Below are 18,673 nucleotides of genomic sequence, written 5' to 3' on the forward strand. Positions count from 1 at the left end.
AATTTTCTAAAATCGTGAACTATTGGTTTGAACCTGGAACCACATTCACCGCTAAATCAACTATAACTTATTGTTAACCTGCTATAGGAGGTAAACAAGAGTCTAATTGCATATTTTTTTCAAGTTCAATAGTCTATTTGGAGCTTTTTAAAATTCGATGACTTAATTACATTTTTCATAAAATTGAATGACTTATTTTGCCACTTATCCCTTTATTAGTATTTTTTTTATGCGCGATGCGCAAAAAATAGGTGCCAAATATTAATACATTATATTAAAATTTTAAATTTATTTAGATTTTAGATATTTAAATTATTCTAAATAATAATAATAATAATAATAATAATAATAATAATAATAATAATAATGTAAATCATTTTTATAAATTTGATATTTATATTTTATGTAATAATTAAAATATAACTCAAATATATAATGTTTATATATTATTATTAATGAAGAAGATAAGAAAATATATGGTGGATGCATGTGCATGGTAATAATAGTGGAAAAGATAACGGAAGTTATAACGGTAGGGGTATATTTGTCCAAAATATTTTAATGTATAACCTTTATAGCATAATGTACAAAAAAACTTAACGGAAAAAACAGACATAAATCAGGGGTATAACTTTCATTCACACTTATTATGTTTTTAGATTAGATTATTTGTAATGTAGTTTTTGTCTTTCAATTTGTACAAATATGGTTCGATCCATTAATTGTATAACACATTGTTAATTCAAAATCACTCATTACCAAACTAATAGAAGTGATAAGAGATATATGTACAATAAACTTTCACCAAAACCATACACCACTTAACATGATAATAAAATCATTCTTATTCATTAGTTACTGTGAATTAATTGACTCTATCCCACGTTAAAAAAAAAAAAAAGTACTTATTAATCAAATACAAATCATATATTGTCAAGGTAAATAGTGAAAAATTTTAATCCTTGTAACTTGATCCAATAAACAATGTATAAGACCACAATCTTATGAGATTAATGAAATAATTGAGGTCTCAAATAACGTATGATAGTTTAGTAACATAAAAGAAAAAGAAAAACTAAATTAACAATGCATTAAATAATTGAGAAATCGCATTTGTTTAAATTAAAAGACAAAAACTATATATCGTTGAATCTCACCCCATTTTTCATAGTATATAGAATATGGATAGCAATTCTAGAAGGCAATATATAGTTTCATTTATTGACATTCTAACGTAGTGCTAGCTAGCTAGCTTGATTGATAGTAGCCTTATTGCTACATAAGTTGAGCATCTTTGACGGATTACAAAGAGTGGAATTCAACTTTACTATTTCGTATCAATTATAATAAGTCCCTACTAGTTGAAGACAATGGGCACAAAAAACAATTGACATATATAATATATATAAAAATCGAATTAAGTGTACAATTGAAACAAAAGACTAATATTATCTTCGAAATACTCATTCACTTAGTCACTTTGAAAAGTGGTCATACCTCCACATTACTAAAATTGTAATTCCTTTATTATCGAATTAAGACTATAAAATTGTCATTTGATAGTTTTTGTACCGTATTGTAAACTTACAACACATCATTGAATTAAGATAAATAAATTATATATATATATATATATATATATATATATATATATATATATATATATTACTTTTTTTCCACCTCAACTTAAAAGGGATAAACTTTCAAAGCCCTAACATTGCTCCTTATAAATTGATTAAATTTGAAAGTAGTGCACTTAGCACTTGTTATTGTACTTTTACTATCATATGAGGAAGGAAGATATGAATAACTATGCACTACAAAGAAGTATGAATATTATATTGCCCGATCATAATCTTTATAATATAAATATATACAATATTCTAAAAAGTCTAACAAAGTTAACGTTTCTAATTATGTTCTTAATGTTTTCAAAAAAAAAAATTATGTTCTTAATTTACATCAATTCTCTACTAATTAAATTATTTAATTTATTTTTTTGAAACAATCATAATTTTTCACAAGGAAGTATCTGTTATATATTTTCAATCTTTTTCAACTCAAAGGATTAATATAATGCCTCAATCACTAGGGTTCAATTCAGTATTCTTGTTTAATTAATACTTTTTTTTTTTTTAATCACAATGTTATTTGTATTGATTTTTTTTTTTTTTTTGAGTGAAAGTAGATAAGGAGTCCAAATGGAATTGTATTTCCCATTATATTGCGTTGGTGCACCATAAATGGATTGGATGATGTTTGCAGGCTGCCAATGGATTCTACAAATCTTTATAGTGGCTATATGCAACTTGCCTGCATGCTCCTTATCCATTATCCATTCATTGATGGATAAGGAAACTGATGATAAGAAATACTGATAATCATCAGCATTTAGATCATTAGATGTATGAAACAAAATTTTTTATGACTAACGTTATAATCTAATAAAAATTACTTTCTAATATTTGTTATTATATAACGTATTATTGTTATTAAAGTAGTTTTTTTTTAATATTTAATTATTATGCAAAAAAAATTAATAACGTATGATGGGATCAATCAATTAATTCACAGATAACTAATGAAATAAAAAGTTTTCATTGTTAAGATTATCATGTTAGGAAGTGAACATTGTGTGATGATTTTAGTATGGAAAATAACATTTCCATTAATTTTTCACTATTTCAAATTTTGAAAGTGATTTTATGTAATTAATTCATAAAGTAAAGTTGGATTCTCTAGCTTCCTAAATTTACTTCTTAATACTCACTTTTAAATTTTAATGTAGCATTACTTGATTGCTGTTTTTTTTTTTTTTTTTTTTTTTTTTTTTTTTTGGGGTTACTAAATGGAAATTTTTAAAGCAAACAAAATATAAATAGACTTATTATTATTATTATTATTATTATTATTATTATTGTTATTATTATTATTATTATTATTATTATTATTATTATTATTATTATTATTATTATTATTATTATTATTATTATTATTATTATTATTATTATTATTATTATTATTATTATTATTATTATTATTATTATTATTATTATTACAAGGGAAGGGGATACCCTTCACATACAAGCTACTACGCCTCTACTAAGGCTCGAATACATCACCTCCCACATAGGGGAGCAATTTGGTAACATTGGACCACAAAGTCCTTAGTATAAACTAGTAGTTGCACCCGTGCGATGCACGGCCATATGTATATTATATGGAATATAGTTATTAAAAATGTAATAAATTAGAGATGAAAAAATATAAATTTCATTACACATTGTTGAAGACTTCTTTGTACACGACATTTGTTGTCTTACTTCGACATGTTACATCTTCATCACAAATCAAAATTTTTAAACCCCTCGAATTACTAACTCTTGAAACAGCTACGTACATCTGGCCATGGTTAAAGACAGGTCTTTTTAAAAACAATCCTACTTTTGCAAGTGTTTGTCCTTGGCTTTTGTTTATTGTCATGGCATAGGATAGCATCAAAGGAAATTGCTTTCGTTGGAATTTGAAAGGCAATCTAGGATCTAACGGTGTAAGTGACATTCTTGGAATCAAAACTGTAGTACCTGCATTTGTATCGGCCATGATCTTGGCTTCCAACACGTGATCAGCTAACCTTGTTACAATCAACCTTGTACCGTTGCATAATCCAAGAGTATGATCAATATTTCTCAATAGCATAACAGGTGAGCCAACTTTCAAAGTCAAAGAATGATTAGGTACTCCAGAACATCGCAGACCATTCAAGAATTCTGGAGTGTGCAAATCCGCTAACATATCCACGTTAGAATCTGACTTGCAAACAGAATCACAACTCAAATAAGTCCTACCATCACATGGATTATGATCATTCATGTATTGGTTAATGCTATCAACCACATCCAATGTTGGAGCCAGTATAGCACTATCCTTAAGGTATGATAAATCATCATTTGCACGCCTAAACAGAGGGAATGTGTTATCCACAATAGTAGCAATAGGATCATCTTTCCATTTTAGCAATAATTCTTCGGAAATTGTAATCACTGTTTCACCATCAATTGAATTACCAACCATTCCGTCTCCTATATCAGCTATCCAGTTTGCGAATTCTTCCACCTCGGCAGCCTCAGCCTGCGATTGTAAACTTCTTAGGCGAAGGTTTTTAGTTAACCTAAATACTCTGCATGATCTCCAAAGGTATGAGGAATTAATGCTTGCACCAACAATATCTTGGCGTGTGCCCTTTGGAATAACCGGTAGAATTTGCCTAAAATCGCCACAAAAAACGACTGTTTTACCACCAAATGTCATTTCGGAACTACTTGGATTTAGGGATCGCATCAAATCCCTCATAGTTCGGTCTAGGGCTTCAAAACAGTATTTGTGCATCATTGGAGCTTCATCCCATATTATCAACTTGCTTTGCAAAATCAGCTCAGCTAATGGTGTGCCTTGTCTTATGTTGCAAGTGGAATCTTCATTCACAGATATAGGTATTCCGAACCTAGAATGTGTTGTCCTGCCACCTGGTAATAGAAGAGAAGCAATGCCGCTAGACGCAACATTTAGAACAATTTCGCCCTTACACCTTAGAGCAGATGACAATGCTCTCCACAAAAATGTCTTACCAGTACCTCCATAACCATAAACGAAGAATAACCCCCCAGCCTTGCTTTCAATATCTGTTAACACCTCATCATATATTACCTTTTGCTCATCTGTTAGTTGACTTACCAATTCCTTGTTTTCTTTCTCCTGAGCAACACAATCGTATGCCAGTTCCTCTTGTATCAACCTATTTGATATTACATTATAATTCTCAAAATTAGCAATTGGCATCTCTGGAAAGTCCCTCAAACTCTTTCCCATCATTGATAACATCTTTTCAATATCGACTAAAGCGTAGTTCATCTTCTGGGAATCACTGAGCACTAAATCTGCATTCATTTATAGTATTAAAGTACAACTTAGATGTTATAAGTTGAGTTAAATGACTTAATTCAATATTAAATTTAATGTCTAGTAGAACAAATGCAAAGAAACTAACGTAAGAATTATGTACCTGTATTTTGCAATTGTTTACGTAGTTGGTATTGTGCATCTTCAGACAAATGCTTCCACACAGAGTTCCACACCGATTCCGGTTTCCCTATACAGTTGGTCATTAACAGTGTAACAAACAATCTCCTCAACTTATCTCCAGACGCCCAATGACTTGCTTCCTCTATTGCGTCTATATATTCTTTGTCATCATCAACTAAACCTCTAGCATAACACGCATCTCGAAAGGTATCATACTGAACCCCATCCACATTTTTGATATCTGCATAAGATGTAGGACCATGCACTTTATTCAACAAACATCTTAGGTAAAAGATTTCGCCTGTGGCCGGTGGAACATAAAAAATCCTTCCGATTGAGAAACCTTTTTTCCTTGGCTGCCATTTCCTAAGGTCTTTTTTCCACACGAATTTCGTTGGCATCTCAGCATAAGTCATCTTTCTTGCCTCTGGGAATGTTTTATTAGCCTCGAACCATTCTAAGAACATACTTTGTGCTATAGTAGGTCTATTAACAATGTTCTCAATTGGATCATCATCTGCAAAAATCACACTTTGTTGATTGGGAAGGTGAAAGCTTAACCTTTCCACTGATGGAGCCCTAAGTTGTATATCAAAACCAAACAACTGCCACACTGCTTCACAGGGAGATATATACCTACAATCATAGTACATATTGATCTCGTCTACGGTTTTCCCAACATCTTCAGCATTGTTAGTTTTGTAGAACTCGGCTGTTACCCTATCGTGTCCCTTATTTACGTATTTGAAGAGGTACTTTATTGAGCGGGATTGGTTGCACCATTCAACATTTATACGAGCCTTGTATTTAAGCAATAAATGTCTATTGTGCGGTACAACATACCTGTTGTCTAAAGAAATGCCATTCTTTGTAATTGTCCTCCCATTTTCCCGACGTCTATATAATGGATATCCATCATCATCAAAAGTAGAACATTCAACAAACCTCTTGGGATAATGCTTTGAACATCGCCATTTTACCATACACGGAGAATTCAACCTTGCTTTTCCACATGGACCATGCATCATAAATTCCTTAACAGCTTTGTAATATTCTACATCTGTATTTTCATTAGGTATCTCAGCTGAAATGATTGTGTCAAGGGTTCCAACTTCGCTAACTCCATTTTTTTTTCCAAAAACAGTAATATATGAGCATGCGGAAGACCTCTCTTTTGGAACTCAATCGTATATATAACTGTAGCAATAAAAGATATCATATTTAGCTATAACCCATTGATTAGGTTATTAAAAGCACAGTCATGGATAATTGGTGCAAGTGATTACCTCCAGCAACTGAACCAAAAAGCTTCTTTTTTCTACAATCAGCTATCAGCGAATCCAGCTTCATCTTGAACAACCTGCAAATTATGTCCGGACGATCCTCTGGTTTCAACATTCGGTCACGCAGGAAACGTTGCACCTCAGGCCACTTGGGGTTGCATGTAAAAGTGATAAACAAATCTGGATATCCAATCCATCTACATATAGCCATAGCATCGTGGTAATTTTGTATCATGTACCTAGTTCCACCTGTAAAGCTCGATGGTAGTATTATCCTACGTCCTTGCGTTGCAGGGTTAATTTCTCCCCTGGTTAAATCATCTGTCAATCCACTATATGAATCACACCTTAAACTTTTTTGGTGTGTCCTTATATAAATGAGTCTACCGGACTCAACCATTGTGTATCCGTCCACAACGAATTGCTGGAACAAACGCCTGGCATGTAGAATTGTATTTACCACTGACTTTCTTGACTGTATGTGATAGCAAAAATATTCTCTCGGACTAATCCTTTGTCTACCGCCACCACCCCTATTGCCTTTGATGTTTGAGAATGCAATATCTTCCCTATATCCATCTTCACCATACGGAAACAACAATGGATATTGAAGTGGCAAGTAGGAAGGATTTAATTCACTTATTCTTTGTAGTTGGCCACTCTTGGTTTGGACGACAATATCACGCTCACCAATATTGGTGTCAAGATCTCCAACGATCAAAGCAGCAACTTCAGACACTTCAGGTAAATTATAGGTCCTTGCATCTTTCTTGCGCTTGCCTAGCAATTTTATCTTGACTTCAGCGCATGGATTTCTATCCATTTCCTCCTTAGCCATTCGAAATGACTTGACCAAAACATTATTTGTATCCACATCACTATTTCTACGTGGATGTCATCTTGCTCAGAACCATCCCTACGTCAAAAGAATACAATAAAAAAATAATACCATGGGATTAACCAACAAAAGAAAACACAGTTATATGTAACACAGTAGTTGGTTTACCTGACAGCATTGATCCGATTAATTTGTTCATTGCTGGTGTCGTATATGTAGAGCTGGGCAAAGTGGGGTGCCTTGCCTTCTTCTGGAAGTAGACTCCCCATTAAATGATAATTTTGTCCATTTAATCTGAATACAGGAGGTCCGCTGCCCCTATTGACACTCCTGTCAATTCTTCCACCCATTGATGTGAAGCAAAACATGTTGTTGTACGTCCTGATTTGCTGTAGGAACTTTCTAGAGAATTCACAGTTGCCGAAAAAAGATCGCTGATACCTTTTGGTGGCGGTGGCAGTGCAGGTAACGTAATCTTACCATTGTTGCAGCACATGGAGAACTTAGGTGATCCCTTGGTAACTGTTTTATTTTGTCTCTCCTCAAACCAAAATAAGGCACCACAATACTCGCAACTACTTGTGGCATCACCCAGATCAGAGTACTCGACTACATTACATGATTTAGTTATTAGGCGATGAAAAGTATGCACTGCAAACAATAATATTTAATTTTACTACGTACCATGACAAACCGTAGATGTTGTAGCAATGTCTTTATGAAGTAGTTCGTCCACAACATTCCCCACCAAATTTGTAGTTACAGTAGTTTCGTTTATCGGCGTGAGGTGAACTGATAGTAAAAATTTTTAAATATCATTTATTTATACCTATCATAAACGACTTGAACCTCCCACATAGGGGAGCAATTTGGTAACATTAGACCACAAAGTCCTTAGTATAAATGGACTCTTTTTTAATTTAATGAGTTTCCTCAAATAAAAAGAAAACGAAAAAAGAGTAACGGTAGAATGATAAGTTGGGAAGAGAGAATGCATGCTACTTAGAAGGTTATAGACTCTTGGAATTGAAGCATAACTGCAAAACATACAATGAACGTGTGCAGGGTTTTGTCTCATGACTCATCCCATGAGAACTACTCTTTCGATCTAGACTCGTTATTTGCCTACATCTAATGTTTATGATTTAAACCCAGGCCATTTATTTAAATGATATGTCAAGTTTATTTTTTGGAAGCATTGAGTTATTAGTAATTAACATTATTCTGAGATGTAAATATGTAATATGTATATCCGTCCATATATGACAAAAGAGAATTCAAATTTTGCAGTTTAAAGGCGTTTGAGTAGGATTAAACATTAATAATAATAATAATAATAATAATAATAATAATAATAATAATAATAATAATAATAATAATAATAATAATCAATCTCTCTCTCTCTCTCTCTCTCTCTCTCTCTCTCTCTCTCTCTCTCTCTCTCTCTCTCTCTCTCTCTCTCTCTATATATATATATATATATATATATATATATATATATATAGAGAGAGAGAGAGAAAACCTCTATCTCTATCTCTATATATATATTAAAGTAAAATGAAGGAGAAATTTTTTTCCTGCCATTTGGTGTATTTAGGAGTTATTGAATAGAGTTTAAGAACTTCACAATCATCATAAATCTACTATACTAATAAAAGCCCAAGAGAGTTAGGCCTGTAATGGGTAGAAAAAATGACGGTCAAATTTTTTAATCAAATAAAATGGCTCAGATTGATGAGATTTTAATTTTTCCTTAAGATTTCCTAATTTATCCTTAATGAATATGATTATCGATTAACTTTTCCGTTAAATATTATCTTTTCCGTTAATTTCTGTTAGTTCACTGTTAACTTACTCATTGATTTTAATAAATAAGGTCTTAAGTTCGAACCTCATCCCAATTAAAGTTGGCATAATTAGTACTCTATTTTACTCTTATTAAATTATAAAAAATAATAATTTAGTAGCTACAACAAAAAAAGTACATATACATTTCTTTAATTTAAAATTATGTGTCTACAACGTCTTTATTCAAATGAAATTATTCATTATCAATAAATTAAATAAGAGAAATAATTTTATTAGTTATATTGTATTTATTGTTCTCCAATGTAAAAATTCTTTACATTCAAATTTATCAATTGATTATATTCACTACATTGTCTATTATCTTTTTTGTGCACTATTTTTTTAAATTAAATATCAAAGTTAGAATACAAAATAATGCTATATATTTATTTACCAAGTATTTTATTAATACCATGAAAAAATTAAAAAAATATAATTAATAAAGTCAATCATATTAACTACTTGAGGGATTTCTTGACAAAGAGAGTATTCAAATCACACAACAAAGTGAAGTGAGAACTATCTCGCAATGTCCTTGTTTGACAATCAGCAGTTAGCGATTAGCGTTAGCGGGTTATATTAGGGGATTTGACCAGCGAATTATATCAATGATTGATAAAAAGATATTTGAAAAAATTTTGTTGTTTAGATTAATATGTAAAATGACCTAACGGTATGCATATAATAATAATAATAATAATAATAATAATAATAACAATAATAATAATAATAATAATAATTGTTTTTAAAAAATAAAAAATAAAAAGATATAATTAAGCCAATCATATTAACTATTTGGGGGATTTATTGACAAAAAGAGTATTCGAATCACACAACAAATTGAAGTGGAAAACTACCTCGTAATGTCCTTGTTTGGCAATCAGCAGTTAGCTCTTCAGTATTAGTATATATTTAATATTTTATGCCCTAATTTTTATTCGCTATTCCTTATGTCCCGTATTTGGTTTCAACCATACCTATACAATTATTTTATTGACAATTATAATCAATTTTGACTATATTATCTTGCATTTGTAAACTTAGAGTTACATATTTAAAAACATTGGGCATTATCCCAATCGCGCAATGCGCGTAAAAAATTAGTAATTAAATAAAGATGAAAAAAATCAATGTGAATAATAAGCAAAAAGAGTTTACTGGGGAGGAGAGTAATTTACAAAATTAATTTGAGAATAATTGTTTCTAACGTATAAGCATTTACTATCTCCACACCAACTGCAAATTGAGAATTAACATTGCAATAATTATGTTATGTTTCTAACGTATAAGCATTTACTATCTCCACACCAACTGCAAATGACATTAGCAAAGTACGTATGAATGTATTAATTGTGTTTACATTTACTTCAATTCAATAAACAAAACATTCTTGCAAATTTCAATATATAACCACATGTTTTGAATTATAAATGAATTTTACAATCTCCAAGACTAACATTTATTGATTGGAGATAAATTTAAAATTTAGAATCAATATTTACATGAACATCTACATCTACTTCAACACTATAAATAAGTCATGATCCACAACCAATACTACAATTATATTTTGGCCGTGGTTAGAATTGGGAGGATGGTCGTGACTAGAATAGGAGAACAATATTTATGAGAGCATAGATCTCTTATAAAGCTTTATACCATGCGATTTGGGGAAGATGAATATTTTTGGGAGCTAACAAACTCAGGTAAGTTTTTCTGTTTCCACATCCATTACTTTCTTTGCTAATTTAGAGATCAAATGTCAAAAATTTAATTGGTAAATTTGTTAAATTAATAATGGTATGTGTTTCGCACGGGACAATTACTAGTAATAATAATAATAATAGTTATCAAATAATAATAATAATAATAATAATAATAATAATAATAATAATAATAATAATAATAATGATATCTGATATTACGATAAATTGTGTTTTTTTTTTTTGTTTTTTGTTTTTTGTTTTTGTTTTTGTTTTTGTTTTTGTTGTATTTTAAAACATTTTTTTTTCATTATAGGGTCATACATAACCAAATATCAATATTGATAATCATTCTGAATCCATCCTACTACCAAACATGCAAAATACTTTCACCAAACTCGATCATTACCATTACCAAGTGTTTAATTGAATTGATTCTCATTCCGATTCCAACTTCCATGTGCAAACCAAACACACCCTTACATAATTTGATTTAGAGTCAGGCTACATATCAGAATAAAATTTCTTCAGTGTTTAGTATTCACTGAATAATTTTTTTCTATATTTTATTTAGTTATTGTGTTTTATTAGTTTATATATACTCAAGTGAATCAATTTACACGAAAAGAATTAAAATAACGCTTAAAAAAAAAGAAGATAATATACCACTTCTAGGAAACAAGGAATGCTTTTTGTAAGAAAAAAATATTTTCATTGATTTATGTGTATTACATGCTTTATATATATGAGAACAAGTTGATGCCAAGAAATTTGAGAGTGATTTATAGGAGGATGGAATTGTTGAGCTTGTCAAATTTCTTGAGAAGTCAAATTGTTCCATATCTCTCGCATGGTCTCGGAGTAACTCATGTATTGTGAGTTGTGACAAAGGTGTGTGGTGCTCTAGTGCACCCCACCCATTCCATCCACGCACATCGATGCTCGGGTTAGGTCGTGACACTGCATAATCTTGCAAAGAAACGAGGTCGCATTGTGACCCTAACACCATGGTCACACCCTAGTGCAACCTCACTTCTAGGGTGCAATTGTGTGCCCCAAGTTGGAGGTTGTGCAAGGGATGACATGTACGCCACCTAGAGCCACCATGGTAGCTCCCACTCTAGCCTTTTACCTTCTTTGTGTCATCCTATTGCATATTTTAACCTTGTCTCACTTAGGTTTGTCCTAAAAATGATTACACTATGACTCCTTGTACTTCAACTTATGTCTCACTTTGATCCCATCTTCCCCTCCTATGCGCTCCAACCGCCTAAACTTTTCCCTTTGTCATACTTTGGACCTCATTCCTCTAACCTTTGCATGTACTCCAACTTCTTGAATTTCACTCCTTAGCTCAATTCACACCCCCTAACTTTCTTCCCTTTATGTCTAGGCCCACAAATCTCACCCATGGGTTCCAATCTCCCCGCCTAAAAGTCTCCCTCTCTAAACTTTTACTCCCTTGTTGGTAGTCGAATTTTGACTATTGTTTGGCTAAAAAATGGTGTAGAAGAGAAGAAGAGGTAATGATTTAAACAGAGTGTAAAAGGTGAAGATGATCAAGAAATTGACGTATATTTGTAGACTAAAAAAAATTAGAGTTGTCAATGGAGTTTGTGGATAAAGTTACAATAAGAAGATTTAGATTTAAGAGGGTAAGAGAGTGTGTAAAGGGGATTTAGAGACTAAAACGTGGAATTTGGGATGCTAAAGGGAATGATTTTATAGATTGAGAAAGTGGATTATTCCTTGAAAGAAATTACTGCTTAAGTCCAATCATTGCTTCAGACTAGGTGTTACTTAGGCAACTGTCAAATTTTTATTTCTGTGTAGAAGTCCTGAAATGGGAAAAATGCACATGTATGTGGTGTGAAAATGGACTGGGCATAGGATGGTTGTAAATGATGGGCTAAGGTTAGGGATGTATAGCTCGAGTTTGATGACTTGAGGTTGGTTACACAAGTGTTTACATCGGTTCACTGTAAATGGTGTGAATATATCGTGAGTTAGCAAAGACAATAGAAACTTGTGTTAGGAAGTTTGAGTTAGTGAATCTACTTCCTTGTATTAGTGATATTCACAACATAAGAAGTGAGGGTTTGTGATTGTATTCCCCGTTTTCTAGCTTCTGCTATTTGTAAGAACTTTGCTACAGATTAATATAATGCTCCTTTTGTTTTCGAAAAAAGAAGTGAGGTTTTGTGATGAGTTTGGATATTTTGAAATATTAAAAAATTAGTGTGTAAGCTAATCTAAGAAAGCATCATAAACTTAAATAAACGAGTTGTTTCACGTTTACGGAGTGAAGTAGGCACCGTGATGATAGGCTAACACATGAGTTCCTACTAGGCCGTGAAGGACAATGGATATGAGTTGCTCAAGTCCATGATATGTCATATATCTAAATTAGTAAATTATAATTCAAAAGTGTAATATACATAATTAAGAGTTAGGAGTTTAGTCATAATCATTCTATTAGGCCCGAATAAAATTGAACTTTCTCCGAGTAAAATATTCATCTGTCCTACTTACTATTCATTGGTGAAACCAATTATTTCTTCTTTGTTTATTTTTCTTTAGTATTTTTTACTATTTTTAAATTTAATTTTTTTTTTTTTGTGTTTAATAATACTTTTAGTATAGTTTCAAATATATAAATTTTGTACATTAATACTAAGCTTAATATTACAAAAAAATTAAATTAAAAATAACTTCAGTCAAATCTTGTTAATATAATCAGACACATAAAATGAGACGGGGGAGTAGTAACAATATAATTTAAATCATATTTTAAACCCTACCGGGTCAAAGAAATAACCCGCAATGAACATTGGGAAACCCTAGACTATATAATGATCTAGGGTTTTGTACTAAACCTCTTTCTCGCGGGGACTGCACATTACGATTGAATTTCGTTTTCTGCAGTTCTCTTTTTCAAGCCATGGCGGACAAGGCAGTCACCATACGCACGCGCAAGTTCATGACCAACAGACTCCTCTCCCGAAAGCAGTTTGTAAGCCCCAGCGTCCTCTCTGTTAATCTCTCTCTATTTGTAACTCTTGCTGTTTATTTCCCCGTATATACGTGTCATTTTATGTCTGAAGAAGGAATGGACACTATGGAGCATTGGCACGCCTATTTCTAAGCTGTTTGTTTGAAAATTATTTTGCATTTTGGAAGTTTTTGAATTTAAATCTCTAGAAAATGTGAGAAAACTGACTTTTTTTCCAGCTAATCTTTACGATTTTGGAGGAGCCTTGGAGTGGGTTTACCTCAATTTGTAAAGTTTGGTTTCCTCTATAATGAAAGCCTGGAATAAGGCCTTTTGGCCTTTTTCTAATAGACCAGAGGCTCATTTTCCACAGAAGATATTAACTTTCAAGAGAAAATGTAGATGCACAATGCAATTTCTCTGTTTGTTGTGCACCATTTACATCCGTCTGATATAATAAGAACTATCAATTTTTGTTGTTGTTATTAATGAGTTTAAATGTGTTGCCTTTTTATTCTTCGATATGGATGCAGGTTATTGATGTTCTTCATCCTGGAAGGGCTAATGTCTCCAAGGTGATCTATGTTAATCCTTCATTGAATCAGTTGATTATGTGGAATTTTTGTTTTTGTTTTTTGGTTCTGGATTGTTTTTGGAATGAATCTCATGTGTCATTGTATTGATTTTGTCTAGGCTGAGTTGAAGGAGAAGCTAGCTAGAATGTATGAAGTGAAGGACCCCAATTCCATATTTGTTTTCAAGTTCCGGACTCATTTTGGTGGCGGCAAATCCACTGGATTTGGTTTGATATATGACTCAGTTGAAAATGCAAAGAAGTTTGAGCCTAAGTACAGACTCATCAGGGTAAGTCAACAATGTATTTTTGCCCTTCTATGAGGATTAACTGTAGTCTCTGCAGGATTGATTTATTTTCACGTGGAATTTGATCTCTGAAGTTGTCAAGAAGTACTTTGTTCTAGTCTTAAAAGAATTATTTACAATATAAGTCCTTTGGGACACCAGTGAATCATTTATGAATTAATTCAGATTTAGCATTGATCAAAGTTCATTAGTAATCAGATCAATTTTTAGTGGTAATCTCAAGTTCATATTACAGAGTTTTAATATGATTTAGTCTCGGGTCATGTAAGAGCTAAAATAGGGCTCCACACATCAAAAGACTTGTTAGCAGGACATCTTTATGTTCAAAGGAAAATCCAACCCAAAGGATTCTTGATGAGAATGTATTAAATGTTGAAATTTTTTTTCATTTTTATTCTTGATAATTGTTACGCAAATTGCCTCAATATCATGGCTCTGCTTACGTAGAGTGGAAACCTAATACATAGGATTCTCAATGAAAATGTTCGAGTTTTTCTGATACCTAACTGAGATAGAGAGGCGTGACATTATCTTGTTGCTTTAAATAATCAAGTACATTAAGTGAATGGACACATTTGTGAAAGAAGAGAGGGTACTACCGTACTACTTGATGGAACGTAGGCAATCACGGTCATCATATAGTATTTGAGTGAGTTCGGTGCTATAATCTATTGCATCTCCCATTATTAACAATTCTGATAAAGTTGTTTAGGAACTGAAAATTTATTTCTTTTAGCTACATATAGCAAATTTTGGTGTTTGTGCACAATTGTCATTGTGGATGCCCTTTTTCTTTCATTTACACTATTTTACTTTTCTTCTACTGCAGAATGGTCTTGACACGAAGGTTGAGAAGTCAAGGAAACAAATGAAGGAACGTAAAAACAGGACCAAGAAGATCCGTGGTGTGAAGAAGGTATATTTAACTGATGGCAACTTGTTTTGTGTTTTATGCAAGTATGTTGTGTATTTTCTGAATGAATTGGTTTTTAATTGCACTTTTTTTGGTTCCATGCAGACTAAGGCTGGAGATGCTGCCAAGGGAGGCAAAAAGAAATGAGGTTCAGGGTAGCACAATATCTGGTTCTCCTTATCCTTTTTTTGGCCCGTTTTGCTTTAGTGCAAAGTGAGTCACAATTTAACAGTGTTACCTGAATTTTGACAGTTCTAGTCTAGTTTTGTAATTTGTGTTTCTTTAGGGAACATCTTTATTAAGCTTCCAGGGATGCTCATTTGGTAAAATCTGTTAAAACTGAGCCTACACATTTTCTATGGCTGCTGGATTAGTCTTAAATTCCCAATTGTCTTTTCCTCCTCCCCTAGTCCCCGTCCCCCATCTCCCGTCCTCGTTTTCCTCCACTTCTTCGTCCCCTCATCGGCTCATCCCCCGCCCCCTCTCCTTTGCATTGCCCCGTGTCCCCGGCCCTATCCTCCCCTCCTTCTAAGTGCATCTTCTTTTTGTGGGTTTTCATCTATTGGTGGAACTTTTGGCTTTTCCGATAAGAACTTTACACGGTTAGTTAAGTTTTGTGCTTGGATTTCGTTTTTATGATCTGATCCTTTAGTGTATTAATTGTGAATGTCATTGCACATTTAGCATTCCCCAGCTACTGGTAATTTTAACCTTTCTTCTCCTAAAAAGTTTTCCTCAGTATATTAATATGTCTTTAAAAAAGTATTCCTATTCAAAATAAACATTTGTAACTTTATTATTATTACTAAAATACCAAAGATAAGAAATTTTCATAATGCATTTATTATAGGCAAAAGAATAACAATATATTGAATGGAAGGTCAGAGGCTCAGAGCTAGAATTAATGGTTGGTAGAAAAAACTCCTCAAGTGTTATTAAAAATTGTTGTCCAAGCCATGTCCATGTACACCATGAGTATCTTTCTACTCCCTACTACACTTTATGACAACCTTGAGAGAGTTGTGGCTGCAAAGGCTGGTCTCCTCTTGTGTCCCCCCGACCCATATATAGTTGAATACCTCGCGTGCAAAGAGGTGTTATCTTGGCTTAAGGAAAGACACGATGATAATGTGCTGCTCGAGTCGGACTGCTCAATTGTAGTGGCTGCACTTCACAACAACTCCCCAAATCTCTCTTACGTTGGTTTAATTAATTTCAGAGTGTAGAACTCTTATCTCTTCTTTCAATAACATTATTAGTGTTAACCATCAGCGAATCGTGTTTCTCACTTGTTGGCCCGGGCTTCGAATTCTCATGCTGGTCTGGGGCTATGGACGCATGACCCACCGCCTCATATTTTGGATTGTTTGCACGACAAAGTAAGCTTTCATCATTATTTGAAGGTGTTTATTATACAAATTTTACTCGTATAATAGTATACAAATCATACGTTAGAGCTAAAACTATTTGTTTTTATATGGAGAGTAATGTTTTCTATTGTTAGTTATTCATATTTGAGTTAATTCCAAAATTGGTCCTTGATTATCGGTGTTGGAGTGCGTGTCCCGTGGATTGGAGTCAATAGCACTATGCTGATAAGTTATTCACCAAAATGGAATGACTACAATACCCTTTTAATTAACGTCAACTTAACTGATCTTTGATGGAAGGACCATTGTTAAAACAAATCTAAAAGTCAAGTGTCTTTTTTTGTTCAAATTAACAATCGAAGATCAATTTTGAAAAATTGCAATAGTCAGAGGACCATTTTGAGTTCTTCTTTTGGACATTTTTTATGACATTCTATCCAATCATTATACTATAGATCATGATTCACCCTATGAGGTGGATCATTGACAAAAGATACATTTTTAATATATTGAATGTGCATTATTTGTGTACTAAAAGTTTATTATTTAAAAGTAAATTATTTGAGTACGAAAAGTTCATTATTTGATATATTACCAATACATAAATAATATACTTTTAATATATTAAAAATAAAAATGGTAAAGCATTATTACTTAAATAATAATGTTACACATACAACGGATAAGTTCGAGAACATTAGACAACCCCAATTTCAATACGAAACCCAATGCCGTGCAAATATAAACGATGGATAAGTCCAAAAGAATTAGACAAAATCACGAAATTGAACACGAAACCCAATATCGTGTAAATATATATTTAAAAAAATGCTTAAAAAAACTCTACAAGATAATGCATATTAAACAATGGAATAAAGGTTATATTGGTTAAAAAAACTAAATGCGAGAATGTAAAAATGCTGTCCATCTCTATTTACCTGAAATAGCAGGTTATCATTTGGTAGTAAGGAATTTTTTTTAATCTTAATTTTATTTTAACGTCTTTTGACAAGAAATTGATGATCACAATCGAAAAACACTAAATTTATAGAAATTGTCTCGTCTCCATAGATCTTTGAAAATGAATGAAGGAATGAAAGCCATGACAACTATTTTCATCCCTTCAAACATTTTTTTTTTTAAAGAAGGAATGAACCCTTCGTCTCCATAGATTTGGAGACAAATGTTGATTTTCGTCTTCGATCAGTTGAATGTTTAAATTTTTTTAATTTTTTTTTCTTTTCTTTAAGGGGAAAGATGAAAGCATCAGTCATAGTTATCTTCATTCATTCTACCTTCTTGGTCTCTAGATTATGAAGTCGACTCTATGGATAAGTTTGTCTCCAATGGGAGATTGACAATGTCCCAATGAACACCTTATTTTTTTAATTTTTTTATTATTGTTTAAAATTTCACTGATTGGCAACGTGTTACTTCCTTTTACTTGGAGTGAATTGCATAGTTTTATAATGTCAAATGATTCAATTACAATTTTATAAATTAAATAAAATACTTGTATTTTTGTGTTCGATTTGATTACCAATTTCACATTTTTCCCTTTTATTTCTCAAAAAGTTAGCCTAATTAAGCCAAACCGATACATCCCAAAATAGTAGAGATAGCTTCTCAATCATATGTAGCTGTCTCCGCCTAGCTTCGTGGTTCAATTGCCATTGCCACCGTGCACTCAAGTTCTGTCATTCACTGCTGTCAACTATCATTATGTTCACACATATGTATTAAATGATACGGAGTATATTAT

General features: G+C 32.2%; 1 protein-coding gene and 1 pseudogene across 1 annotated transcript; one reads left to right on the plus strand and one right to left on the minus strand.

Annotated features, from left to right (window-relative positions):
- Positions 1 to 3,276: 3,276 nt before the first annotated feature.
- Positions 3,277 to 7,553, minus strand: LOC109181242 (annotated as a pseudogene).
- Positions 7,554 to 13,601: 6,048 nt separating this feature from the next.
- Positions 13,602 to 15,919, plus strand: LOC109180976 (40S ribosomal protein S24-1). Its single transcript, XM_019330707.1, has 5 exons — positions 13,602 to 13,767; positions 14,280 to 14,321; positions 14,440 to 14,610; positions 15,458 to 15,544; positions 15,647 to 15,919. Exons 1-5 carry the CDS (start codon positions 13,696 to 13,698, stop codon positions 15,686 to 15,688), a joined length of 414 nt encoding a protein of 137 aa, XP_019186252.1. The 5' UTR covers positions 13,602 to 13,695; the 3' UTR covers positions 15,689 to 15,919.
- The last annotated feature ends 2,754 nt before the right edge of the window (positions 15,920 to 18,673 follow it).

Source organism: Ipomoea nil, unplaced genomic scaffold (genome assembly GCF_001879475.1).
Source record: "Ipomoea nil cultivar Tokyo-kokei standard unplaced genomic scaffold, Asagao_1.1 scaffold1043, whole genome shotgun sequence".
NCBI classification, from domain to species: domain Eukaryota; kingdom Viridiplantae; phylum Streptophyta; class Magnoliopsida; order Solanales; family Convolvulaceae; genus Ipomoea; species Ipomoea nil.

Excerpts from the sequence above, each read along its gene's own strand:
- LOC109180976 (XM_019330707.1), top strand. The coding sequence starts at position 13,696 with ATGGCGGACAAGGCAGTCACCATACGCACGCGCAAGTTCATGACCAAC. Across the intron at positions 13,768-14,279 it reads TCCTCTCCCGAAAGCAGTTT|GTTATTGATGTTCTTCATCC; the intron begins GTAAGCCCCAGC and ends ATATGGATGCAG. Across the intron at positions 14,322-14,439 it reads GAAGGGCTAATGTCTCCAAG|GCTGAGTTGAAGGAGAAGCT; the intron begins GTGATCTATGTT and ends GATTTTGTCTAG.